The sequence below is a fragment of the Notothenia rossii genome, assembly GCF_949606895.1.
Source record: "Notothenia rossii genome assembly, chromosome: 8".
NCBI lineage: Eukaryota > Metazoa > Chordata > Actinopteri > Perciformes > Nototheniidae > Notothenia > Notothenia rossii.
In genome coordinates, this window is record NC_136906.1 from 80,162,231 (window position 1) to 80,190,176 (window position 27,946).

General features: G+C 42.6%; 2 protein-coding genes across 2 annotated transcripts; one reads left to right on the plus strand and one right to left on the minus strand.

Annotated features, from left to right (window-relative positions):
• Positions 1 to 53: 53 nt before the first annotated feature.
• cebpz (CCAAT enhancer binding protein zeta) lies at positions 54 to 19,628 on the plus strand. Its single transcript, XM_079643779.1, has 17 exons — positions 54 to 315; positions 1,046 to 2,595; positions 3,828 to 4,059; positions 4,297 to 4,474; positions 4,823 to 4,911; positions 5,311 to 5,364; positions 6,437 to 6,539; positions 8,351 to 8,410; positions 8,522 to 8,588; positions 10,814 to 10,926; positions 12,259 to 12,319; positions 12,809 to 13,008; positions 14,607 to 14,636; positions 14,730 to 14,819; positions 16,747 to 16,811; positions 17,854 to 17,935; positions 19,030 to 19,628. The coding sequence occupies exons 1-17, from the start codon at positions 112 to 114 to the stop codon at positions 19,182 to 19,184; spliced, it is 3,333 nt and encodes a 1,110-aa protein (XP_079499905.1). The 5' UTR covers positions 54 to 111; the 3' UTR covers positions 19,185 to 19,628.
• On the minus strand, positions 18,416 to 27,927 carry LOC307015280 (protein CEBPZOS-like). Its single transcript, XM_079643804.1, has 4 exons — positions 27,858 to 27,927; positions 21,841 to 21,964; positions 21,257 to 21,301; positions 18,416 to 19,309 (listed from the first exon to the last, which is right to left on the minus strand). Exons 2-4 carry the CDS (start codon positions 21,962 to 21,964, stop codon positions 19,227 to 19,229), a joined length of 252 nt encoding a protein of 83 aa, XP_079499930.1. The 5' UTR covers positions 27,858 to 27,927; the 3' UTR covers positions 18,416 to 19,226.
• Between the last annotated feature and the right edge of the window lie 19 nt (positions 27,928 to 27,946).

Genomic DNA, 27,946 nt, shown 5'->3' on the forward strand with positions numbered 1-27,946 from the left:
TTAATAAATACAATTAATACAATTTAAAAAAAGGAAACCTCCCGGAAACACTCACCATGACGTCACCTTCCACATCCGGGTCACGTTCTCCTCATGCTGTAGCAAGCAAGCATGGCGGCGAAAAACAAGCAACGTAAAAAGTCCAAAGCGGGCTTTAAAGTGTCTTTTCAGCCGGCAAAAGATGACATGGAGGCCGAAAACAGTGGTGGGGAGGAGGGGGAAGATCCTGCGGAGGATGGACGTAAAGACAAGGGCAAGAAAGGAGAGGAAGAAGAGTTTAACCTGGATGATGTTCTCCGGCTTGGAGGAACACAGGTGAGTTTACCAGGAATACAAACCTTAATATCTTGTAAATAACAGTCAAAAAAAGCTTTATTTGTATAGAAGTTTTCAGACAGCAGATTCAACTCAAAGTGCTTTAAAAACATGGCATACATCACAAATGTAAACTAATTCACTTCATGTCAAACCTTATGGCACACATGCATAAAAGTATAATGTCAATATTCAAGGGACACAAGGAGGTCAAAGGTATGACAGATGAGAACAATACAATTAAATAAATAGTGACTGGAGGATTGGCTTGGAGGAACTCGGGTGAGTTTATCAGGAAAACACCTTAATATGTTGTAAAAAGTGGTTAAAATTACTCAAATACTTACATGTTACTGAAGTACATCTTTGAGGTACTTCTTGAGTGTTTCCATGTTATGCTTCTGCATGCTATGCACAATGTTTATCTGACAGCTTACGGTAATTTTTCCACACCAAACCTGTGTTTACAGAGGAAATGAGAAGTCGATTATCCAATTAACTAAGTAAACACTGCTGGGTTTAACATAATAATACAAATAGTAATAATACAATATGTTTCACTACTACACAGTATTGACTGTTACATGTCCAATATGTGCAATATGTCATTGTAAAGCGCTTTGATCACTTGAAAAACTGCTCTTATTAAAAAATGTAATGAATTATTATTATTAATTATTACTGCTGATTTATACTGTATTCCTGACGATGTGTATTTCTTCTTCTTTAGGCCGACTTCGTCCTGCTCGCCGGCCTGAACGATGAAAACGATCTGGTGGACGGAGGAAAGAAAGGAGCGATCGACGACCTGGAGGAAGGCGAGCTCGAGAAGTTCATCAAAAAACTGGGTATCCGATCCATCGAAGGACTGCAGATCATCCCCGACGAGCCGGAGGAAACCGCTGAGGAGACGGAGAGTAGAGAGGGTACAGAGAGTACAGAGGGTACAGAGGTTACAGAGGGTACGGAGGGTAAAGTGATGAAAGAGGGTAAAGAGAGTAACAAGGCCAAAGAGAAGGAAGCCGCTGCAGCGAAGGAACAAACATCCAGCGCGCCGCCCAAAGTGGAAACCATAAAGAAAGAGAAGAAGGCAAAAGAAGGCAGGAAGAAGAAGCAGAACGTGAATGTGTTTGAGTTCCAGCCGAGGAAAATCCTGCTCATCAGACCCGGGGGGAAGTGGTTCGATCTGGAATACACCGCGGAGGGAGCCACGTCCCCACAGGACCCCCCTCTGGTCTCTCAGTACAAAGCTCTGGCCGTGCAGCTGTACGAGGCCGACCAGGGGCTCTACAAAAGCAAGAAGAACCTGCAGAAAGGAGCCAACTCCAACTGGATGAAGACGGTGGTTTCCTCCGGTGTGCTGGCTGACAGGATGGCGGCCATGACGGTTCTGATCCAAGACGCTCCGGTGCACACGCTGGAGCACGTGGAGAACCTGGTGGCCATGGTGAAGAAGAAGGGCAGTCGGAGGCAGGGTTTGATGGCGTTGGACACTCTGCGGGAACTTCTCCTCTCCGATTTGCTCCCGGAAAACAGGAAGCTCCGATCCTTCGCCGAGCACCCGTTCGATCAACTTGAGGAGAAGGCGAGCGGGAACAAAGACGCTCGAGACCGCCGCCTCATCCTCTGGTACTTCGAGCACCATTTGAAACACCACGTCGCCGAGTTCGTGGCGGCGTTGGATTCCGTCGCTCACGATACGGTCGCGGCAACGAAAGCGAAAGCGTTGGCGACGGCTCACGAGATGTTGTGCAGTCGGCCGGAGCAAGAGAGAGCGCTGCTGATGCAGGTGGTCAACAAACTGGGCGATCCGGAGTACAAGACGGCAGCCAAAGCCTCCCACTTGTTGGAGTCTCTGATTCACAAACACCCCAACATGAAGGCGGTGGTGAGCTGCGAGGTGGAGAGACTCATGTTCCGACCCAACATCAACCCCAAGGCTCAGTACTACGCCGTGTGCTTCCTCAGCCAAGTGATGCTCAGCCACGACGAGGCAGATTTAGCCGCCAAACTCATCACCATCTACTTCTCCTTCTTCCGCGCCTGCGTGAAGAAGAAGGACATCGAGTCCAAGATGCTGAGCGCGCTGCTGTCGGGCGTGAACAGGGCGTATCCCTACGCCGGCTCCGGAGACGAGAAGGTGAAGGAGCAGCTGGACACGCTGTTTAAAGTCGTGCACCTGGTGAAGTTCAACACGGCCGTGCAGGCGCTCATGCTGCTTTTCCAGGTGATGGACTCGCAGCAGAGCATCTCAGATCGATACTACGTCGCTCTGTACAGGTAAGCATTTCACTTCGTTTACACTTTCATCCAAAGCTACTTACAAAACCAAACGGAGCATTATTCAAACTCAAAGCAGCAACCACCCTGCAGGTACATGAATCTTTCTAAACCAAACCACTAAGTGCTTCATGCAGAAATGTTCTCAATCTTACTGCTGTGTCTTCATATTCTCCTGTATGCATTTACCTGGCTATTCAATCCCACTTTATTTCATTTCAAGTGTATTTGAGAGTGGGGTTGCAAAGGGGCGGAGCATTTCCGGGAAGTTTCCATGGGAAGTTAAGCTGGGGAATTTTGGAAATATTCAATGCAAAATTAAACCAAAAACGTGACATTTCAACAGATATTTATTTTATTTTTTAAAGTAGAACAGAACAAGTTTTAATTATTTTATTGAACAATTATTTGTTTCATTGAAGAACGAAAACAGGAATGTTGAGTTAAATATTACTCATCCAACCCAACCCCACTCATTAACAAAAATGCACCCCCCATCCAAAAATCCCCTCAAAGTCCCATTCAAAATGTAAAGAGCCCCTCTCCCTCCACACAGTCCCATTAAACATGCACATCTTCCTTCAAGCAATCCTCTGCATTTTGGCTAAAGCCTTTCAGTCAATGGGCTCTTTCTGGGCCTCATCCACATCACACTCTTCCTCTTCCTCTTCCTCTTCAGTGTCACTGTCCAGCCTTTTTGAGGATGGCTCTGTGTCCGGCTCAAAGAGCACTCTCACATGTGTCAGCCTGTTGTGAACCTTTTGTGTGGTCTCAATAGCCATGCAGTGAGCAGTGTGCTATGGCATGGATATTAGAGTGTACTTGAATGGCATCTGTTTGTTTTAGTCAAGATTATGCTAACATGTACTTTCCCCAACTATATTTAAGTTCCCTTTGAAGAGCCAACCTTCAATTTAGAAAATTCCCAGAATTTTGCAACCCTATTTGAGAGGGTCAAATACAGTTTGTGTATATAGAGCCTTTGCTAAGTCCCGCCCCTCGAATATAGACTGACCAATCATAGCATAGGATGGCGTCCAGAGTGTGCGTGAATGAATAAGAACTAATATTAACTAGGTGAGGAAAACACTTTAATAGGAAAATTCATAATTTAGTCGTGAAATCAGGAACACCAGGGATTTCAATGATTACAGAAATATCATAAAATGAATATTAAATGTCCTCCTCCTCCTCCTCCTCCTCTTCCTCCTCCTCCTCCTCCTCCTCCTCAGGAAGCTTCTGGACCCCGGTCTTTCTTCCTCTTCTCGTCACAGCATGTTCCTGAACCTCCTCTATAAATCCCTGAAGGCGGACATAGTGGTCCGTCGTGTGAAGGCGTTTGTGAAGCGCCTGCTGCAGGTCAGCGCCGAGCAGAGCGCCTCCTTCACCTGCGGAGCGCTCTTCCTCGTGTCCGAAGTGATGAAGAGCAAACCGGCTCTCAAGATCCTGCTGCTGGAGGACGGGGTGAGAGGACACAAAGACGTTAATGTCAAAATAATCTCAGAGCTGGGATTGTTTATGTGTTGCGTTTCAAGGTATATCTGTTGTGTCAAATGTTCATATAATCATTTAAATAATATATGGAGATGATGCTTATGCTCTGATTGCCTTTTACTCCGTTAAATAGTAGTTTAACCGAGTAAAGTTTGTTTTTTAGTAAATGATATATTTTTAGCATCTCTTCCCGTTGTGTTCCCTCAGGACGGGGATGAGGAGGCGTTCAAAGATCTCGCTGAGGAAGATGATGAAGAGGAGCGCTTTGTGGACGCAGACAAGCAGGAGGAAGAAGCGAGTGCAGAGCCAAAGGAGGAAGAAGCGAGTGCAGAGCCAAAGGAGGCGAAGCCCAGTGCATCATGGGTACACCACCAGAACCTGGAAGGTGTGTGAGAGGGTTATGACTCATAAACTACATTTGTGTTATAGTGATGTATGTGTGTGAGAGAAACCCAGGGATTTGAGCCTCTGCAGACCATTTACATGCACTAAAACCAAGAGATACACTACAGGAAAGGGAAGACCCCAACAAGCAGAATACAGCTCCTTCAGTTAAGCAGATGTGGAGGAAAAAGATAATTTTTCTCAGGTGTAAAATCTCTCCAAGAACAAAAAACATATTCTTAAAATGTTGTATTTTTGCTGTGGTTTCTTGGATGTTCCTTGCTGCTGTTGCTGTTGTTGTTGTTGTTGTTGTTCTTTAATATGGATGTTGATGTTTCTGTCTCTCCAGGAGGAAAGAGCATCCAGAGCTACGACCCGCTGCACAGAAACCCGTTGTTCTGCGGCGCCGACCGCACGACTCTGTGGGAGCTGCAGAGGGTGAGGAGCACTAAATAAATCACAATAAAAAGTTTTTTTGTGAGACTTTTAACATTTTTAGAAAATATAGTATGACGTTAATGTTGCTTGGATACATGGAAACGTTGATATTGCATCATACTATAAAACAAGTTGTATTAACCATCATGCACAGCGATGTATGGCTTTAACATTTGAATTAGTTATTTAATTAGGGTGTCCTTACATCATCTGTCCAGCAGGGGCAACAGAGGGACAGAGAACATTAGACAGAAATACCATAGAGTAACATGCCAAACAGCTGATCCAGGTTCACTTTGATATCTCATCATAAGATCATTTTGCTTTGTGAATGTGTCCGCAGAGATTTCACACTTCAACACATCTAAGCTATTTTCTGTTTGTCTCGTCTCCCTGCAGCTCGCCGCTCACTTCCATCCGTCCGTGTCGCTGTTTGCAAAAACTATCCTGGAGGTAAAACCTTTACACTTAACGTCACAACTTCTTTTTGCATTTAGATTATGTTACTATTTCTTTATAAATGTTTCTGTTTTTACGTGTCTCACTGGTCTCCAGCTTGAGCTTCAATCTCAGGATCCATGTATTTATGATCCTCTCAAGAATGGAATAGTCATCACGTACAGAATAGCTTATATATCAAAACTCTGACTTTTTCTCCAAATCTCCAAATTCTGACTTTTTCCAAAAAATCATGACTTTTTCAAAAAATCTAAAAAATATTACTTTTTCAAAAAATCTCCAAATTATGACTTTTTCTCAAAATCTAAAAAATATGACTTTCTCAAAATAATCAAAAAATCATGACTTTTTCTCAAAATCTCAAAAATATGACTTTTTCTCAATCTCAAAAATATGTCTTTCTCAAAAAATCATGACTTTTTTCTAAAAATCTAAAAAATATGAATTTCTCAAAAAAATCAAACAATTATAACTCTTTCAAAAAAATCTAAAAAATATTACTTTTTCAAAAAATCTCAAAATTATGACTTTTTCTAAAAAATCAAACAATTATGACTTTTTCAAAAAATTATGACCTTTTTTTTGACAGATTAAACTGTATTATCATTGCTGTTAGAAAACTCTCACTGGTCCCCTGAGCTTGATCTTGAATCTCAGGATCCACGTATCTGTGATCCTCTCCAGAATGGAAGTAGTCATCACATACAGAGCATCAACTAGTTCCTGAACAGTGTCCTTCACATGCTGATATCCAAGAGAGGGAGTTACACAGTCCCAAGATGGAGGAATAGAAAGCAGTATTCAATGTTTACTTCAGATTAGCTCCACGTCAGAAATGATCATGCTTGTCATATGTCTCTCTCCATAGAGGCTGAATCATCATGTTAATCACATAGCTATCATATGCCTCAAACAGTCCTGATGCTCTTCTAGGTAATCACACATCCTGTCATGTTCACAGCTACAGTTGATACCTTTGTTAGCATGTTGCTCTCATGTTGGAAGAGGACATTCACTATTTTCTCAACAGTTTCCTCGTTGAATGGTTTCCTCGTTGTTTCCTCAGGGCGGCTCCGTCCTCTACTCTGGAGACCCTCTGCAGGACTTCACTCTGATCCGGTTCCTCGACCGCTTCGTCTTCAGAAACCCAAAACAGATGAAGGGAAAACGTAATAACAACAACAATAGATTCAATTCAATGATTTCAATGTCATATGCACAAAGCTACAGTGTAATTGCGATTAGGCCCCGCTGTGCAGGAGTATCATTCAGGAGGGGAAAACCGATCCGATTAAACCCCCCGGGGTCTAGACCCTGGTGGTGGTGAATGGATGGTTGGGTTCGGTCTGAAGGGGAGGGGCTTAGCTTGACCCTGGTGGTGAATGGATAGTTGGGGTCGGTCTGAAGGGGAGGGGCTTGGCTTGACCCTGGTGGTGGTGGTGAATAGATAGTTGGGTTTGGTCTGAAGGGGAGGGGCTTAGCTTGACACTGGTGGTGGTGAATGGATGGTTGGGGTCGGTCTGAAGGGGAGGGGTATAGCTTGCACCTGGTGGTGGTGAATGGATAGTTGGGGTCGGTCTGAAGGGGAGGGGCTTAGCTTGACCCTGGTGGTGGTGAATGGATAGTTGGGATCGGTCTGAAGGGGAGTGGCTTAGCTTGACCCTGGTGGTGAATGGATAGTTGGGGTTGGTCTGAAGGGGAGGGGCTTGGCTTGACCCTGGTGGTGGTGGTGGTGTTGAATAGATAGTTGGGTTTGGTCTGAAGGGGAGGGGCTTAGCTTGAACCTGGTGGTGGTGAATGGATGGTTGGGTTCGGTCTGAAGGGGAGGGGTATAGCTTGCACCTGGTGGTGGTGAATGGATAGTTGGGGTCGGTCTGAAGGGGAGGGGCTTAGCTTGACCCTGGTGGTGGTGGTGAATGGATAGTTGGGATCGGTCTGAAGGGGAGTGGCTTAGCTTGACCCTGGTGGTGGTGGTGGTGGTGAATAGATAGTTGGGTTTGGTCTGAAGGGGAGGGGCTTAGCTTGACACTGGTGGTGGTGAATGGATAGTTGGGTTTGGTCTGAAGGGGAGGGGCTTAGCTTGACACTGGTGGTGGTGGTGGTGGTGAATAGATAGTTGGGTTTGGTCTGAAGGGGAGGGGCTTAGCTTGACCCTGGTGGTGGTGGTGGTGGTGAATAGATAGTTGGGTTTGGTCTGAAGGGGAGGGGCTTGGCTTGACCCTGGTGATGGTGGTGGTGGTGAATAGATAGTTGGGTTTGGTCTGAAGGGGAGGGGCTTAGCTTGACACTGGTGGTGGTGAATGGATAGTTGGGTTTGGTCTGAAGGGGAGGGGCTTAGCTTGAACCTGGTGGTGGTGAATGGATGGTTGGGGTCGGTCTGAAGGGGAGGGGCTTAGCTTGACCCTGGTGGTGGTGAATGGATGGTTGGGGTCGGTCTGAAGGGGAGGGGCTTAGCTTGACCCTGGTGGTGGTGAATGGATAGTTGGGGTCGGTCTGAAGGGGAGTGGCTTAGCTTAACCCTGGTGGTGGTGAATGGATAGTTGGGTTCAGTCTGAAGGGGAGGGGCTTAGCTTGACCCTGGTGGTGGTGAATGGATGGTTGGGGTCGGTCTGAAGGGGAGGGGCTTAGCTTGACCCTGGATTCAGAGACAGGAGGTGGAAAGGGGTGGTGGAGGGTTGCGTCGAGTCACCTGAAATGACAGCTGTCAGAGGGGAGAGCAGATTTAAAAGGGTTAGCGGAGCGCTGTGATAGGCTTGTGAGAATAGAGCGAAGTGATTGGTTAAGCTGGGGAGTGACGCCCCCGATCACTTGAGAGGAGAGAGAGAGTAGTAACATGGACATAGTAAATGAATCCGCAAAGACGGTCTTCCTGGTTGAACTTGCACTGAGCTTCATTAATCAAACTGTGTGTTATTATAAATTGCCAGAATTAGAGATGTTAAAAATATTAATATCTGGATTTATGTTTTGTTCTTCTCAGAAAACACAGATTCTTCCGCGCTGACGCCCAAACAGAGATTCCCTCTCAAATCTGTTCCAGGTGAGATTTTGAAGACGTGTGTGTGTCGAGTTAATTGTTTTTATTTAACCTCATTGTCTGTTGTCTGTAGTTTATTTATTTTGTATTAAAACAACTTTCTTTCTCTCTCAGTGAACTGTGAGGAGTTCCTGACTAAAGAGGAGAGCCAGATCCCCGTCGATGAAATCTTCTTCCATCGGTGAGTTAGAAACGATTTAGAACCTCATGATTGAAGCTTTTATTTCTCTAATTGTTTTCCTGTCATTACAAGAGGAACATGTGTTATACAAATAATTTTATTTATTTATACCTTTGGGGAAATTCAGGAATCTAACCCATTTCTATAAATATAATATTTAGCTGCAAATAGAAATGCAATATTATCTAAAAAAGAATCACGAAGAAGTAAAGGGAACAGCAAGCAGGGTTTTTATTCCCTTTTAACGTGTGTTGTACTCCTCAAACACCAAAGAAAATGTGCTTATAAATAACAAAATCTGACAATAAATTCACATGTAAAACTCTAAAATGACAATAAACTCTAAAATGACATTTAAAAAAATGACATTAAAATCATATTTAAAAACTCAAAAAAATAAATTATAATAATTAAAATAAACTAAAATGTTAGCACTGTGAAATGTAAAGAAAGGACAATCAGGGTTCATACGGTCATTAAAAACCTGGAAAAGTCATGAAAATTCAAAATGCTAATTCCAGGCCCTGGAAAACAATATTTTTCCCAGAGTTTTGGAAAAGTCATGGAAATGTAACTAAAGTTGCATCAAATATAATTTATATTTTATCTACCGTAATTTTCGGACTATAAGCCGCGTCTTTTTTCCCATTTTTCGACGCTGCGGCTTATATAACGGTGCGGCTAATCTATGGATTTGTACATCTAACGGCCACTAGGGGACCTCCTTAATCTATGGATTGTTACAGCTAACGGCCACTAGGGGACCTCCTAAATCTATGGATTTTACAGCTAACGGCCACTAGGGGACCTCCTAAATCTATGGATTTTACAGGTTACAGTCCACCACCTTTAACTCTATGGGCTCTATTGCCGGTCCGCGCCCCCCACCTTTAAGCGGCGGGCTCCAGCAGGAAAAGCTGGAGGCCGGAAAAGAGTGAGACAGGTAGCGCGCAAAAGTAAAAGTGGAACCGAGAGTGGTACGAGAGACAGAACGAGAGCAAGACAGACAGACATTACGAGAGCGAGACAGTTTGTCCCCGTACCACTGGTTGAAAACCACTGCTGTAGATCACTGCCGGTACGTGCGCTGGGAGCGCACCGTTTAAGTTTGAAAGTTGAAAAGTGTGTGTGTCTGAAACGCTATGTGATACAGTACAGTTTACACAGCACATGTTCTGTAGCTACTATTGCACTAAATGCTAACACTTGAATACGTTATGCAAATATGCAACTTGTTTGTTGAAATGTTAATAAATGGGAGCTTCCTCAAACAGCCATCTCTTTCCCGACAATCCCCTCTGTGCACGAACCCTTACATATGGTAATGAAACATTAAAACACCTGCGGCTTATAGTCCAGTGCGGCTTCTATATGTACACATCATTCAATTTAGCTGCTGGGGCTTATATTCAGGTCCGCCTTATAGTCCGAAAATTACGGTAATCGCCTAAATAGTAATACTATAATGATAATAAATACTGTATCGTATGGTAATGAAACGTAAAGTGCCATTTAACTGACGAGGTTTTTTGCTGCTGAGAGATTTGAGTTGCTTTAGTGTTTCTCAAACTTTTTCATACCAAGGACTTAACCAATAAAAAACACTCGTGGACCACCTAACTCCACAAATATCCAAAAACATCGTTTTTCTAGAACAGATTACAAATCGCCTGAAAATGGTAGAAACAAGTGGCAACATGTGTGACGAAGGTGTTGCGCTGGGCTATATCATGCAATTGAAAGTGAAACTTAAGCTCGCTCCATTGCGGAGATATTCCCGCGAGAGTGCAGAAGAATTACATTTATTTATTTCAAATGTGACATTTTAACAATATACTCACGGACCACTAGGGGCGCTCACGGACCACCATTGGTCCGCGGACCACACTTTGAGAAGCACTGCTTTAGCGTGTAGAAGCTAGTAAGCCTATTATTTGATTCAGATCGACACAACATGTTTCAGATGCAGACCTTATTTTCCTGTTCCAAGTTAAAATAAACCATTTTCAGTGGAACCGCTGAGAGAGCCATGTTTTTGGTCATGGAAAGTTAGGTAAAGGTCCTGGAGAAGTCCTGGAGAAGTCCTGGAGAAGTCCTGGAGAAGTCCTTGGTGTTTGAACCCTGGACAATAATCACTTGAACTTCCTCTCGAGAGTTTTAGTGAGAATATTTTACTGTATTTTTCCCGTTTTTTAAAATGTTTTTATTTACTTTTTGTTCCACAGCTTCTTCAGGAAGCGTCACCAGGAGAAGCAGCTGAAGATCCGCCGTCCTCGAGGAGACGGAGACAACGAGAGCGTGGAGGACGTGGACGACGAGGAGTTTGAGAAAATGCTCGGTGAGACAAACACTTAATGAATAATACATCAACATGTGTCCCCTCTTCTTCATGTCTCTTCTACATCAACATGTGTCCCCTCTTCTTCATGTCTCTTCTACATCAACATGTGTCCCCTCTTCTTCATGTCTCTTCTACATCAACATGTGTCCCCTCTTCTTCATGTCTCTTCTACATCAACATGTGTCCCCTCTTCTCCATGTCTCCTCTACATCAACATGTGTCCCCTCTTCTCCATGTCTCTTCTACATCAACATGTGTCCCCTCTTCCTCATGTCTCTTCTACATCAACATGTCTCCCCTCTTCTTCATGTCTCTTCTACATCAACATGTGTCCCCTCTTCTTCATGTCTCTTCTACATCAACATGTGTCCCCTCTTCTTCATGTGTCTTCTACATCAACATGTGTCCCCTCTTCTTCATGTCTCTTCTACATCAACATGTGTCCCCTCTTCTTCATGTCTCTTCTACATCAACATGTGTCCCCTCTTCTTCATGTCTCTTCTACATCAACATGTGTCCCCTCTTCTTCATGTGTCTTCTACATCAACATGTGTCCCCTCTTCTTCATGTCTCTTCTACATCAACATGTGTCCCCTCTTCTTCATGTCTCTTCTTCATCAACATGTGTCCCCTCTTCTCCATGTCTCTTCTACATCAACATGTGTCCCCTATTCTTGAATCAGCACTTTGGAAACAGGGCTGAAACAGAGGGGATTATGGGTAATGCTGCAATGATCTGTTTGGGGTTTCAGCCAATCAGAGACAGGCTCTGTATATATCTGAGACCTGTGATATATTGATGAAGAACAGGGGGGACCTTTAAGCTGAGGCACTGCAGAAGATACAGAAGATGTTTGTTTCTTTTTCAAATTCTTTATTTAGAAGACAGTTGAGAACATTTCATCTGTTGCAATGAAATAGTTGCACTAACAGGAAGTAGTAAACATTGAAACTCTACTTCTCATTGTCCTTTTTTAAATAGTTTTAGGTGCATCTTATACGATGTTCATGAACTTTAAACAATAACAGAAGGGATGTCTCGTAACAGAGTGAGGGACATAACAGTCCAACAAACAACAAAATTACAATATTTTGGTAACCAAGCAACCTTCTTCTTTTGGTGATGGAACTGGTTATCAGCTCCAGAAGATGCTTTTAATTAACAATATTTGAGAATAATTATATTACAAAATGAATTTAAAAGGACTATGTTTTTCATTAATGCAACTCCAATCTTTATTTTAAATATATATACATAAATACGTCTTTGTTTTGATTTCTTAATCTTGTGTGTAATTTTTATTTATTCTCCCCTTCTCATTTGAACAGACTCCTGCGAGGGAGACTCGTACTTCACGGAGATGGCTGACGATGATCTGGACTTCGCAGGGTGAGCAATCTATTATTTATATATGAATGACCTGTGGCACTTCCAACAACATGCACAGCACTGCAGAAACAACACTAGGTAGTACCGTTTGTTTTATTCTTTGAGGCTAAAATGCTCTCAGTTGGTTTTTGTCTGTTTGCTTGAGCGATCTTTATTTGTAAATGTATTAAGTTCTTAATCTTTTAAAAAAAAAAAAAAAAAAAAAACGGGAAAACATAAATCTGGCTTTTTATCACCTTTATATAATTCATTGATCATTGATATATAAGTTCATTATTTGTTTTAATATATATGACACATACCTCAATCAATTACACACATAGCTATGTTTCGTCAGCTTTTAAAAAAAAAAAAAAAAAAATTAAATAAATAATAATGAAAAATGTTGATATAAATATCTAAATAAAAAGAGAATTAGAAAACACAAGCACACTTGTCTGTTATTTGTTGAACCGTAGGGACTGATTTGATCATTCTCTTCTATGTCAGTAATGTGAAGGCCAAGAAGAAGAAGAAGAAGGATGCGGAGGCGTCGGACTCGGACGACGACGACTCGGACGCGGACCTGGACGACGAGGAGGTTTCTCTGGGCTCCATGGACGAGGAAGACTTCGGAGACGAGCTGGAGGAAGAGGGGGGGACGTTCATGGATCCTGACGGGGGAGGAGAGGATGACGACGATGAAGAAGGTGAGGCAACGTTTCTGGGAGTGGCTGGGAATTAAATGTCGTTTTCTAGACGCGATACACTTGGTGTGACGTGAGAAAATGTGATAAAAAGTCATAGCATTGAATGTCAGAGAGAAAAGTTTTGGTTGAGTTTGTTAAAAAAAAAAAAATAAAAAAAAATGACGTACAAAGAAATCTGAAAAGTCATAGTATAGTATGTCAAAAAATGTTAAAAACACTTGTTGAGAATGTCAACACATCAAAAAATAAATGTAAAAAAAGGCCATAGTAGTACGTGGGAAAATAAATGAAAAAAACACGTAGTGAAGTTTTTCAGAAAAATGAAATACTTCAGTATGTCCACAATGTTTTGGGGAAAGTGATAGTTTCCAAATTTGAGATAAAAAAAGTGCTTATGTTGAACATAAAGAAATTTAAAAAAAGTAATCTTATAGTATGTGGAAAATAAATCAAAGAAAGAAGTAATGATTGTTGCAAATTTGAGAAAGATGTCAGTACTATAGTAGGTGAAAAAAAAAAAAAATGAAATCAGTATACCATGTCATAAATATCAAATAAAAAGTAATGGTACAGTTTGTTGGAAATTTCTGAAAAAAAACGGTTATAGTATGTTGAAAATGCAAAAAAGGAAAGAGACATATTAAAGTTTGTCTGAAAAGCAGTGGCGAGCCGTGACTTGTATACCTCGGCCCTCTGACGAAAAATAAGTTATTACGTCACAGCGTATACTTCAGGGAATATCAGAACAACGGCCCGGGGTGCAAAACGCATCAATGACAGCGACCCTCTAACACACAAAAATACACCTGTAAATAACCCTATTTGTGTTCTTTGACATTGAAAAGGATATTGCATTGTGTTTTCTACTTTCGTTGCAGTTGTATGTTTTCAGTGTAATTGGGCACGCTTTTATTTTGAAGGCGAGTTAACGCTGTCGACAGGAAGTTGTTGTTGCTATGGAAACAAGTAATGCTTCACAGCTTGCAGTCCGGGTTAATAAAACCCACCCATTTAGAGGGAAGATAGGATTGGTACTGTCAGTTGACATTTCTCTCTCGTTCAGTTACTATAGCTGGCCCTCTGTGAATTCACAGCTGGACGTCCAATCAGCTCCTAGCTTCACCTCGCAGGGACGAGCTTTCATTTAACCCTTCACATTCAAACAGAAACTGAATAGGCAGATTTGAAGGATTTATTTATTTGGAAATGTTATTTCATCAAAAGTCATGGAAATTCAAAATGCAAATTCCAGGCCCTGGAAGTTATGGAAAACAATATTTTTCCCAAAGTTTTGGAAAAGTCATGGAATTGTAACTAAAGTTGCATCAAATATAATTTATATTTTATCTAATCACCGAAATAGTAACACTATAATGATAATAAATACTGTATCGTGTAGTAATGAAACGTAAAATGGCATCTAACTGACGAGGTGTTTTGCTGCTGACAGATTTTTACAATCACGCCCTCTAGTCTCCAGTGGCTTTAGTGTGTAGGAGCTGGTAAGCCTATTTGATTTGTTTTAGATAGATATTGTAATAAAAACAAATACATGAATATTTTCCCTTTTTAATTGATTTGTTTTGTCTGTTCTTCAGTTCCCGAGCTGGAGGACGATGCATTTGGTGGTGAGTACACGTCTGCTCACACATCAAATACTTCCTCAAATGTGTTGACTCTATATTTCTGAGTGAGTAATGAAACTGTTCTCCTGTCTGCAGATTCAGACGATGAGATGGAAGTTCCTGATATCACTCCTCTCACCAAGAAGGGGAAACGGAAATCCTCCGAGGAGCCGGACTCCTCTTTAGGTTCGTTTACTCAGATTGAATATCCCGTCTTGATTTAGGTATTTCCCCTTCATCACTCATTTGAACTGGGTTCACTGTATTGGACGTTGACCCACCTGCCTTTAAGACATAAGATGAGATGTAGAAAGTAAAAATACAGTTTCAAACCTTCATACTTGACGATGAATCTCACTTCAATATTTATTTAGTACATTTTCTGCAGTTCTCAATCAAATCACATTCCTCAACAGCTGGGGTTCGTTTGTTTTACTCTAATTAATGTGTACCTCATAAGATAAGATCAAATGTACTTTATTCATCCCAATTTGGGACATTTTTCCGTTACGGCAGCATAAAACAAAAACAAGGCATTGCACATAATAACAAGTTAGAAGAGTAGAAATAGAGAGGGATGCTCCGATCAGGGTTTTTGGGGCCGATCATAGAGTGGGCGGGGCCTATGGGGATCTTCCATTTAAAGAGATTTTAAAACTCAGTCAATGCTCATTCTCTGGAGCTTCACAAACAACAACAACATCATTATTACATTCAGACGAAGAACATTATTCAAGTTTACATTAACTTTGGAGAATAACACGGGAGAGATGAGAGGAAGCCTCTCTCTCTCTCTCTCTCTTTTTCTCTCTGTCTCTCCCCTCCTCTCTGTCTCTCCCCCTCCCTCTCTCTCTCCCTCTCTCTCTCCCCCTCTCTCTCTCTCTCCCTCTCTCTCTCTCCCCCTCTCTCTCTCTCCCTTTCTCTCCCCCCCTCTCTCTCTCTCTCTCCCTCTCTCTCTCCCCCTCCCTCTCTCCCTCCCTCCCCCCTCTCTCTCTCCCCCCCTCCCTCTCTCTCCCTCTCTCTCTCCCTCCCCCTCCCTCTCTCTCTCTCTCTCCCCCTCTCTCTCCCTCTCTCTCTCTCTCCCCCTCTCTCTCCCTCTCTCTCCCTTTCTCTCTCTCTCTCTCCCTCTCTCTCTCCCCCTCCCTCTCTCCCTCCCTCCCCCTCTCTCTCTCTCCCCCTCCCTCTCTCTCCCCCTCTCTCTCCCTCTCTCTCTCCCTCCCCCTCTCTCTCCCCCTCTCTCTCTCTCTCTCCCCCTCCCTCTCTCTCTCCCCCTCTCCCTCCCCCCCCTCTCTCTCTCTCCCTCTCTCCCCCTCTCTCTCCCACCCCCCCTCTCTCTCTCCCCCCCTCCCCCCTTCTCTCTCTCTCTCCCCCTCCCTCTCTCTCTCCCCCTCTCCCTCTTTCTCCCCCCTCTCTCTCTCTCTCCCTCCCTCTCTCTCTCTCCCCCTCTCTCTCCCTCCCCCCCTCTCTCTCCCCCCCCCCTCTCTCTCTCTCCCCCTCCCTCTCCCTCTATCTCTCTCTCGGACTCTGATGAAAATATTCGTTGTGTCCAAACGGCGGTACTGCAACTTCCGTATCAGTCCGTGACGTCCCTGGGCCCAGAAAGACTTTCCCCATTGACTAACATCGGCAAAGAGACGTCTGTAAATCGGTGGATACTTTTTTTTAAACTAAATAAACTACCCAGTATGAACTCTTTCATAGCCCAGTTCTTATTATACATCCATGTAAAACACTGCCAGACCGGGGAAGCCATTTTGGCGAGCTTGTTTAGAGAAAAGCGTCATGTATTTGACGTCATGTGATCGGCTCTCCCGATCGGCCTTTATAGAGAGCACCGATCGATCGGAGCATCCCTATAAATAAAGCAGCATCAGAGAGTAAGAAACCATATACAGATGACCGTGACGATAACACATCTATAAACTGCCGGACAAATAAAAACACACATTTTCTGTTAACACAATATAAGCAGGATATTATTTACATCAAGTGCGCATGGAATGGGATATTCAATTAAATATAAAATGTGCTTTAGTTTGAAAACGGATGATGTTCAAGCGGCTCTTATTGTGAAAAATGTGAGTGAATGTTTTTGTTTCTTCTCTTCTTTCAGGTCCAAAGCAGGGGAAGAGGAAGAAGGGAAAGAAAGACACGGCCATGTTTGCGTCTGCAGAAGAGGTACGTTTCTTATGTTACAGATAAATAAAGATTTAGATCAAACCAAGACGAACAAATAGATCTGATCAAGACTCAAGGCTTTATCGTCAAGCTGCTGGTTCCCTCGACAAAAAAGCAACGGGATTTCTCCAGAGGATTTTGGAATATTGTAAAAAATAAGATCTGTGGAAAGGAACCTGTTTGATAAATGCACGTTTTGTTCAGCCGGATAATCTCCACATGTCGACTTTTATAATGTTCTAATCATAAATCTAAAGTCAAGAAGCTAAATGCCAACGCTATGCTATAAAGGAACTACAGCCGAGTCCAGCAGCACGACTTCAACGTCACGCCAACTTCAGATCCATATTCAAACACACAGATTCTAGATGGTACGAGTTGAAGCGTTTGTTTGAACAGTCTGCAGGAGGCAGGGACTTGCTCTCAAGCAGAACAGAAACTAACTTAGAGGAGTGTTTACGTGTTCGGCGTAATGACGTACAACGACCTCCACGACTTCTGTAGTCCTATTCAGCCACTTGGTAACAACCATCGCTTCTCAGACACGTACACTCTTCAGAAATCACCAGTGGGGTCACTGCTGATGATTTAATGTAGAACAAAACGTGACCCGTCTCTTCAGTGTTTCTCAACCACACACCTTATTTACAGCCATCCCATTGGCTCTGAGACGAGGGAACAGGAAGTGGTGAAATGCTAACTCACTTCCTGGTTGTAGGACTCGTCACTGCTCCACTCTGTTAGCTACAGTTTAGATATAGCAATGAACAACTGAAGTCGTCCTCCAACAGAGCAACAGGAATATATAAAGGACATAGAACAAATAAAATAGTGCAAGAGAATGTTTTGAGATGAGCAAGTAAATAGAAATAGTGCAAGAAGAGTCTATACAAGTAAAGGGAATATGATATATTAGATAAATAATTAGCAAACAGTTCAGGTGTTTTTAATAGTCTTATGGTCTGAGGGATGAAACTCATCAATGATCATTCTCGTTTGTTTTGTATTATCTGTATTTTAATGACTTGATCCTTGTTCCCAGTTTGGCTCCATGCTGGACGAGAACGCCGGATCCAAGTTTGACAACACCGGCCTGAACGCCATGGCCAACAGCGACAAAGCAGGTAAGATCACCTGAGAGACAAAGCTCTGACAGCAATAAGAGCTTGAGTTCAGGGACAGGATGTTTCTAAGTGCACGTCGGCTTATATGCTAGTTTTTATATGTTTGTATATAGTTCCTTAACACTCAGGTGTGCAGAGCTGAAACTTTACAATTGTACAAAAGTGCATATAAACTGTAGTCATGACGATAAAAACACGTCTTGAATCCCCATATATCATAGCAACTAAACCATACGCTCTTTGTATTATGAGAACAGGAAAAAGACGGCATGAAGGTTGTCTTTAATATTCAGTCAGCTGGATATCGATCAACAGGAGAGCACTTTAGTTCAGACACAGGGTTTCATTAAGTGTATGTTGGCTTTTATCTGATATGTTTGTATATAGTTCCTTAACACTCAGGTGTGGAGAGCTGAAACGTAAAATCTCTAACATAGCAACTAAACGATATGGGTAATTATGAGAACAGGAAAAAGACGATGAAGGTTGTTTTTTTTATTCAGTCAGCTGGATACCAGCCAGATGTATTCACTTCTCCACAGAGAAACAGATGGACAACAGCTTTAACACAGAAGACTAGCTATATATATATTAGGGATGCCAGAAACTGACCATGATCAAATTCGAAAATCAGACAGCCCTGGCGAATATTAATCGATTATTCGACGCCGCCTGGTGGTGTGACCAATGGCCATTTACAATTATTAATACTATTATTAGCATTAGTCTATATTTTGGTTGAAGCCAGGAATAAAAAAAAAACATAAATAATAATTAAAAAATATATAAATAAAATCGAATTTAAAAAAAAAAAGTGATTATGGAGACTGTAACGAATAATCGAAAAATCGAATAATCGCTGGCATCCCTAATTTATATGTGATTCATGTTGGGCTCAAAGTCTCACATTTGATGCTATTAGATATTTAAATGATGGTAAACAAGAATCAAAAGCATCCATACCCTAAACATCGGCGCATCTGTACTTTAATCATTTGTATAAATAGCTTCAGCTTAAGTTGAAATCTTCGTCCCATCAGATCCATGAAACCAGAGACGTTGTTGTGTTTCCTCACTTCCTGTCTGTCCCTCAGGTCTGAAGCAGTTGAAGTGGGAGGCGAACAGAGACGACTGGATGCAGGACCGCGACGCCAAGACCATGAGGAAGAAGAAGACCATGTTCAACAAGAACAAGAAGACGTTCGGTCGCCCGCGGTCGGGAGGAAAGACGTTCGGGAAGAGGAAGTAGTTGTCGTGAGATCGTGGAGGTTTTTTTAATTGGAGGATGTCCTCAGTCTTGATTGGCCGACCAGGCGGCGAGGTCTTTCTCTCGGACGCCGTAGACCCCCGCCCACTCGTTGGACTGGTAGTAAACTGGGAGGAAACAGAGGAGACATTTCTGTGAATAAAGGACCCTGTTGTTCATGGACGCATTTAACAGATTTCTTCTACGGGAATTAAAGAGATTCTCCATCGATGAGGCGGCTGATAAATACATGGAAATGTCATTGCCGAGTATGTCGTCAAAACACATGAAAAGTCATAAGTATGCCACCCTGTTGGTCATTTAACAGATTGCATTTACATCTACAGGAATTAGAGTTATACCCTTCTCTGAAGCGTGATGATACGAGTTATTTTGTAAACTAAAGTACCCATTTCTTCAATCCTGATTATTAAACATTTAAATGGGTTTTTGTCATCTTTTCTCCATCCATGAGGCTGCAATCAAATACTGGGGCTGACTTACCATCTCACGCTATAGTAGGTTGGTAGGTGAGTTGTAAATGTTAGTCAAAAAGTACTTTTCAACTACTGGGCTGCACGATATTGGAAAAAACTGACATTGTGATATATATTAAGATATGGAAACATACAGGAATTGAAGAAAAGACAGTTTTTTTTTGTCCTTTCTTGAACTTTAATTAAATACAATTGGTTTTTTTCTAACTATATTTAACCAGATGATGGATTTTAGTCACGGAGATCTGGATCTTAAGTTATCAGAGCAACAAGCTGAGCTGGCTCGGTTATCCTGCTGTGATCGGATCAAGAATGGTTGTGATTGGTTTGCTGTGCACGCAGAGCCCCTGGCATGAGAGCCGCACAAGTTTTCCTTTTGTAGCAAGCAGCAAAAGAATTGTAACATGACGTGTTTGAGTTCATTTGCTAATATCGCAAGTCCTAAAAATAAAAGAATATATATATTTTTTTTAATTGCACGTCCTGCGGTGGGAATATCGCAATTATCGTGCAGCCCTACTACTGATAATGATAGAGAAAATGCAAATGTCATGAGAAAAAAGTGAAAATATTTGTTGTTTAGTTTGTAGTAAAACATTTTTAAAATAACAGTATAGTGTGTCTTCAACAATACACAAAAAAAAATGCATACATTTAGTTTGTCAGCAAAATAAAAGTTATGTTGTAAGAAAAAGTCACAACGTTAAAAAGGATAAAATGTCGTCACATTTTTTAAAGGTCACCCATCATGCTATTTGTAGGCAATAGCATAGTCTCAGATATATAAAGAACATGTCTAGGAAGTGTTTTGCTCAAAATACCAAACAGATCACCCATTCTAGCCATGCCTCACATCCCTCTGTTTCACTTCCTGTTTCTAAAGTGCTGATTTGGGTATAAAGGTTTAAAGAGGATGGGTCTGAGCTCATGCGGGACCCGGCAGCTACTGTCTAAACTAAATACTGCCGTGATGAAACGCCATATCATGGATTATCAAGGATTCTCTCTGAAACAGTATGGAGCTCAAAGGCTTTCTCTCTTGCCGGTTATACCACAAGGTGAGTTCCTTTTTACTTCCTGCTTCTTCACACACATGCTCTCCAGTACAGGTTAGCTCTGAGTGTTAGCCATGCTAATGTAAACACCGACCATATTACGTCCAAAACAGTCGGGCATTGTTTCTGATTGGGCCGTGGGTCCACATTTCAGATATGACGTCATATCGGACGCAAATCTGGATCAGCTCCGTTGTTCCCCGTTTTTAGAGATTTGGGTACGGAGGAAAAGAGAGGGTTTTATTTTCTGACGCTGCGTGAGTTCCCCGACACACCGGGGACACATGTTGATGTAGAGAAGACATCAAAAAGTGCATTTTGCATGATAGGTCCCCTTTAAATAAGTCATAGTATAGGAAATCCGTGATAGAAGCCAATAGTTGTAGTATAGTTCTTCGTACATATTTATTTTAAATAACTGTCGACTATCTTTAAGAAAACACGAAAAAAAGTCATATAGTTTGTTGTCGGAAAACATGAAGGAAAAGTCATAGAATAGTATGTGGTAAAAAGAACTGCTCACCTTCCAGAACGGACGGTAGCTTCCTGTTCATGGTGCTCCTGAAATCTGCACATTATGGGAGTGAAACAGGATGTTTAAGCCACTTCTAAAGTCACTCAACACAGCTTTAAGTATTCTGTAGTTCCCTAAGATACTACTTCAAATGTGTATTAATATGAGCACAGGAAAAATTCGAGATGAAGGTTGTTTTTAATATTCAGTTAGCTGGATATCGATCAACTGGAGTGCATTTTATTTCAGGAAAGGATTTATTTAAGTGTACGTCGGCTTATATTTAAAAATATGTCTTATATGCTAGTTTTTATCTTGTATGTTTGTATGTAGTTTCTTAACACTCACATGTGGAGAGCTGAAATGTTAGAATTTCATTGTACAGTCCAACTGCCTGTTATACCTTATATATATGACGATAAACGGATATCTTAAATCTCTATACTAAACGATATGGATAATTAAGCTCTTTGTATTATTAGGAGAACAGGAAAAAGACGAGATGAAGGTTGTTCTAAAGTCACTCAACACAGCTTTAGTATTCTCAAGTTCCCTAAGACACAACTTTAAATAAATAAATCTCCGTCTGATACCCTGACTGCCGTTCATCTTGTAGAACAGGCCGTACGCTCCGAAGACGCCCAGCAGCTCCACCACGATCACTCCTTTCATCAGAGTCTTAGCCAGAGGAGCCAGGGAGGCTGGGTTAGGAGGCATCTGAGAGAAAACACACAGAAACACACTTAGCATACATATAATATATTTAAAAGGAATAAAGGTATTCTGATTGTGAACATGGAAGCTGGAAAAAATGGTTTTTCACAGAGGCATCTGGGGAGAAAACGAGGGGTTACGTATGCTAACCCTTGTTATATAAACACAGGCTCCACCCTCTACTGGACTCTATGGGTACTCCCCTTGATCATATCATGCAAGCATTCATCCACTGAGACTTCTGTAGACGTAGCCGGCCCCGGGGCGGGCCTACCTGGATGCGCACGCATCTCACTGCATAAAAGGAGGCCTCACTTCCTGACTGTCATCCTGCACTTCTCTTCAGCAAGCAGCATAGGACAGACAGGGCCCACGAGTAGAGGGCTCCGCCTGTGTTTATACAACAAGGGTTACCATACGTAACCCCTCGTTATATCTCTCACAGGCTATCCGCCCACTGTACCCATAGAGTCCAGTAGAGGGCGGAGCCCCGATGTATACACGCGCTGTCGTCCCACAAAAACACTGTTCCATCTCACTGTCTTTGACCGGCTTTCTGGTTAGCAGCCGCTGCGCCTCACTAACCTTTCCCTCGGTTGTAACCGTGGAGCTGCAGCTGACAGAGCACACTCTGACGCACTTACCTCGCGAAGGTGTGCTCGGAAAACAGCGCTGAAGTCTCCCACCCTCCGGCCATAGGCGAACTGAGAGAGTCCTCAGCCCTGTAAGTACTCGTAGGCTACACCCTGGAAGGCAACACGCAAATACTTTCTGTGTTTCGGAGCAATCTCGACATGAAAGTAAGCGTCCTTCAGGTCGATGGTTTTGAACCAATCGCCTGGCTGCACCAGCCCCAGTAACTGTTTTATAGTTAACATCTGGAATGTTCTGCGTGCAATGTGGAGATTCAGGCTGTGAAGATCCAGAATGGGCCGGAATTCGCCTGTCTTCTTGGGAACCAGGAAGTACAGGGAATAGTGCCCCTCTGCCTTGAGTGTGCACAGCAGACACTGCCTGTTTTTGCACCAGGGCCTGAACCTCATCTCCTAGTGATGATAGCTTTGCCTCTCTTTACTCAAAAAACAAAAACAATGATGAGTCCTGTAGGGTGCATTTGATATATAACGCAGTGCAGCATGGTAGAGTGGGACAAGTTTGGCCAAAACAGTGGGACAGGCAAATCTATAAATGGTAACAGCTGGGACAGGAATAAGCCAGAGACCAACCTTTTACGGGATGAAGTTGAAAAATAACATTTAAGTCTTCAGATCACTGTCCAACCAAAAGCCCACATATTTGTATGTATCGACAAACTCAACAGAGACGCCATCAAGGGTGTCAATGGAGAGGCAAGAGGACGCTGGCTTGGGAGCAAAAAGCATTGCTTTGGTTTTCTTACTGTTCAATAGCAGTTTGGAATCAAGAAGCGCATGCTGCAGCGTGATAACATCAGATTTTAAATTGGAAATGGCCATCTCCAGAGAAGGAGCACATGAATACATACAATAGTGTCAACAGCATACATATGATAGGTAGAAAATTGCATCTGATTACAAATATTGTTTACATATAATAAAAAAAGCAAGGGCCCCAAAATAGAGCCCTGTGGAACTCCCTTCTCCAAGTGACAGGGTTAGAGATAGTACTACTAGGCTTGGGCGGTATGACGGTATTACGGTATACCAGGGTATTTCGAAATTCCGTCGGTATGATTTTCAATACCGTGACGTCACAGACTGTGCGCCAAATCACAGATGCGTTTCATTCTATTACACTGACACAGAGTTTTGATAGGGACGACATTGGTTGTAAAGCACAGCACGCGCCAGCAGAGGGCAGGGGAGGGCAGTCCGTCTTTCCCGCTCTCAGAGCTCAGCACAGAGCTGAGCTGAGCAAGATGGCGGCAGCATTTGCCGGCCCCGAACTCGGACAACTAGTAAAAAAGAAAATGCGTCTGCGCCTGTTTGGGACTATTTTGGGTTTACTCGTCGCCAGTGACTTCATCCAGCACAACGAGAGACAGAGGCACTTCTTTGGGAATGTTTAAGACGGGGTGAGTGAGTGTTGACATTTTTTAATCCTATGCAACTGGTTGATGGTTTTGTAGTCGAGGTCGGACGGTTTTAAAAACGAAAGCATTTACGTGCTAAACATTCACGCGAGTAATCCAATGAATCAAATGGAAATAAGGTTTTTAACACATGCACGGAATAATATTGCCAAACTAGTTAGTGAATATAGCAAACTTTATTCAATAAGTCAAGTATTTACTCCCGGAAAATGTTTATGTATGATGATATATTGTTAACTTAGCTCACTATGGAAACAACGTCGGACATCTACAAACACGTCCTGTATCCGATCTCAAAATGTGCCATTTGCACAATGTACCGGCTCGGGCTGCATTTTACACCGAACATATAATATACCGTTCGAAACATCTATTTGCCGCCGAACAACACCTCACTCAAGTCGACCCAAGTCATACCGTCAGCGGCGGCTGGTGGAAAATATTTTTGGTGGGGCTGTTGATATAGTGAGTAAAACATTTTTTTTTGGGAGAAATTACCCCTTAAATTGAGACTGATACCGTCATATACCGTATACCACGGTATGATGTCAGCAAGGTATGACGGTATGAAAAAAATGATACCGCCCATGCCTAAGTACTACCCAACCTGACGCATTGAGTAAGGTCGGTTAGATAACTCTGAAACCAGCAAATGGCATTATGACCGAAATGAGACACCAACATAACATTGGACATAATAATTAAATAGGGAAGAGGCGGGATTCGCCCTTGCATCCTTAACGGAGAAAGCACCTCTCTCCGCCGGGACGCTTCCTGCCGCCGCCAGTCAGCTCCTGGAGGACGGTGCACCCCACCCAGCACCCCTTCGCTGAGGCGGAGCCGGAGCGGGAGCCCGTCGGTTTCGGCCAGCCTGTCCCTGTGAGTGCCGGTACTGGGCCGGTTCTCCGGGACAGACCGCGGAGGCAGAGGGCGCAACGGGAGCTCTGTACCGGCGGCCCACTCTCTCTCTCTGCCTTACCACCACAGGGCGCTCTCTCCCTTGTGGAGGGGCCTGAGGGCGATTCAGCGGCAGCATGCGGCTGAGCTGCATCCTCTCTTCCTCCAGGTGACTGAAACACCGGGTGACCGAGGATATCGACCCGAAGAGCCATTCCGTGAAAACGGGGGCCCCAAGGAGATAATCTCGGTCCTTCCTGTTCAGTGCGGTCAGACCTAGCCACACGTGACGCCACGCCACGGTGGCTAGGGACATCACACGTCCGGCTGCGGTAGCCATAACGTGGACCAGATTATTCATCTGGTCCACGCAGCAGTCCGAGTAATCACTCCCGTCCTCTGGCGGGGGGGCGGGGATGTCCTGCTGAGGGGTAATCAGCAACACTCCCAACACGCCAAGATTACTGGCAGCCTCCGCCATCTGCGCTCCGAGCCTGAACATCATATCCAGATGCTGGAGCATTTCCCGGTCACACGGCAGCGGGGGCAGGGGCCTTCTCCCCTCTGCCCACCCGGCTGCCTGCGGAAGCAGATGGGCCGCCAGGCTTTCATCCAGGGGTGGCACACCGGGACACTCCATGTCTGATTGGCCCTGCTCCCTGAGGATTCCAGCCCATGTTGCCACCGGAGCCTTCGTCCTCAGTGGCTGTCGTCACGTCAACTCCACACATCGCCAGATGTCTGGCAGGGGGGGCGAAACGATACAGCGGCGGTGGAGGTTGGCGCCTGCAATAACGCCCGGGCACGAAGGGCAGGGTCGTTGCTCCAGTAATGGTGAGTCCATTTTTCTTCTTTATCTGTCTCTCTTCACTCAGTTGTTTTCTCTTGCTTGCTGAAGAGAAAGGGATGACAGTCAAGAGGCGAGGCCTCCTTTTATGCGGTGAGTACTTTACTCCACTACTTATTTTTCTGACCACTTTTTACTATGACTTCTTACATTTTGAACTCAAATACCTGTACTTTTTACTTCTTACATGTTGAACACAAATACCTGTACTTTCTACTTCTTACATGTTGAACACAAATACCTGTACTTTCTACTTCTTACATGTTGAACTCAAATACCTGTACTTTCTACTTCTTACATATTGAACCCAAATACCTGTACTTTCTACTTCTTAAATGTTGAACTCAAATACCTGAACTTTCTACTTCTCACATTTTCCAAACAGGCTGGTTCCTTTAGTTTGAATGTGTGTTTGGTGGCGTGATCATTATTATTTAGAGTCATTGCGTGCCTTTTGATTTGGGATATCACCTTTTTTTGCTCCCGATCCGATTCCGATCATTTGATTTTGACAATTTGCCGATACCGATTTTTCCCGATCCGATCTTTATGCAATGCATTAAGAGAAAAAAAAGCATTCAAGTTGTCCCTTAAGGTTATTTTTTTATTTAAATTTGATATTCTATCCAACATGGATATAGCTTCTTTCTTTCACAGCAGCATTGGATCAGTTCAGTTGTGCAGCATTGGATCAAAACAAAATAAAGCTTATCAGTACTCGTTAGCTTACTGCTACAATTAGACACTGCGCCCACTCTGTTGCCAGATTTGAGAGAAATAAGCAACCAGGTCTATGAAAACAAGCCCCAAAGAAGCAACACATACATGATGTTGTGTAATTTGAAAACAAAACTAAGGCCTCAGGATGACTTTAAGACTTGAACATGGTCATTTTTGTTTTGTAACATTGAATAAAAAAAAGAAAAAAAAAGTATTTATAAAAAAAAAAGAAGAAAAAGAAATCCTGATCCCCGATTTTTTTCTCCCTATTCCGATCTTTTGAAAATCACGTGATTGGCTCCGATCCCCGATCACGTGATCGGATTGGGACATCTCTACTTTTGATTTGAACATGATCCGTGTATCCATCATTTCCTGGTCTTCTCTAAAGAAGAGGGACCAATGGAAACGTTGTCATGTTGCCGTTGTTCAGCATGGAAACATTCATTAGCTAACAATGACATTATTGTTCTATTAATATAAAGGGAGGTCAGGTACTCTTTAAAACAGCTGCTAGTTATGGGTACTTTTTACTTCATAAAGGAAACTGCTTTTCAGAATCAGAAACAGGTTTACAAATAGCGGAATGAGCCTTGGTGTATTTGGTGCAGACATAAAAGACAGTTAAAGAAGATACATGGTAAGAAAAGGACGATAAAATAAAAACAATGATCAAAAACAATTTGAATAAAACTATAATAACTTTCAAATATAGCAATATTTACATGACATAAAGATTAAAAATAGATATACCCACAAAATAAAAAATAAAAAATAAAATATGAACATGTGCAGTATTGATTTGACAGGTGGAAAGCAGTGCAAGTATAAGAGGTAGATACAAGTAGTGCATTTACTAAAGTCTGATTTAAGTGTTGATTATATTTCACAAATGAATCCAAATCTGTAAAGTAACTAAAGAGTAGAAGTACAAAGCAGCAAACAATTATATACTCAAATAAAGTACAAGTACCTCGAAAATGTACTTAAGTACAGTATTTGAGTCACAAATTACAATACATAAGTTAAATGTGTATACTTTTATCACATTTTGCTGCTTTTACTTCTATGCTTTTAGGAAGCTAAAAACAATTCCATGCATTCAGAGAAACTAAGTCTTCCGTCCATTTTCCATCCTAGCTGTAACCACTACATTATAAACACAGATGTTACTAGCTAACTTCTAGCCTGTAGCTAGTTTTAGCTTATATTTAGCCTTCATGAATTAACCCAAATGACCCCTTCAACCTCGTTTTTGCGTCCTATTACTCTTCAATAAACTCACATTCAGTATCGACACAAAGAAAACTACAGAATGAGTCTTAATATATGAAATAAAGCATTATAAGTTGTCAAAATACCCTGAAATGTGGTCAGACGTCCTTCAGTTGTACACACAAGAGAAACTAACGTTCTAAGTACGGAAGCTCGGTTTGTACAAACAACAGAA

Excerpts from the sequence above, each read along its gene's own strand:
- cebpz (XM_079643779.1), top strand. The coding sequence starts at position 112 with ATGGCGGCGAAAAACAAGCAACGTAAAAAGTCCAAAGCGGGCTTTAAA. Across the intron at positions 5,365-6,436 it reads TTGCAAAAACTATCCTGGAG|GGCGGCTCCGTCCTCTACTC; the intron begins GTAAAACCTTTA and ends TTGTTTCCTCAG. Across the intron at positions 8,589-10,813 it reads GATGAAATCTTCTTCCATCG|CTTCTTCAGGAAGCGTCACC; the intron begins GTGAGTTAGAAA and ends TTTGTTCCACAG.
- LOC307015280 (XM_079643804.1), bottom strand. The coding sequence starts at position 21,964 with ATGCCTCCTAACCCAGCCTCCCTGGCTCCTCTGGCTAAGACTCTGATG. Across the intron at positions 21,302-21,840 it reads CAAGATGAACGGCAGTCAGG|ATTTCAGGAGCACCATGAAC; the intron begins GTATCAGACGGA and ends CATAATGTGCAG. Across the intron at positions 19,310-21,256 it reads GCTACCGTCCGTTCTGGAAG|TTTACTACCAGTCCAACGAG; the intron begins GTGAGCAGTTCT and ends GTTTCCTCCCAG.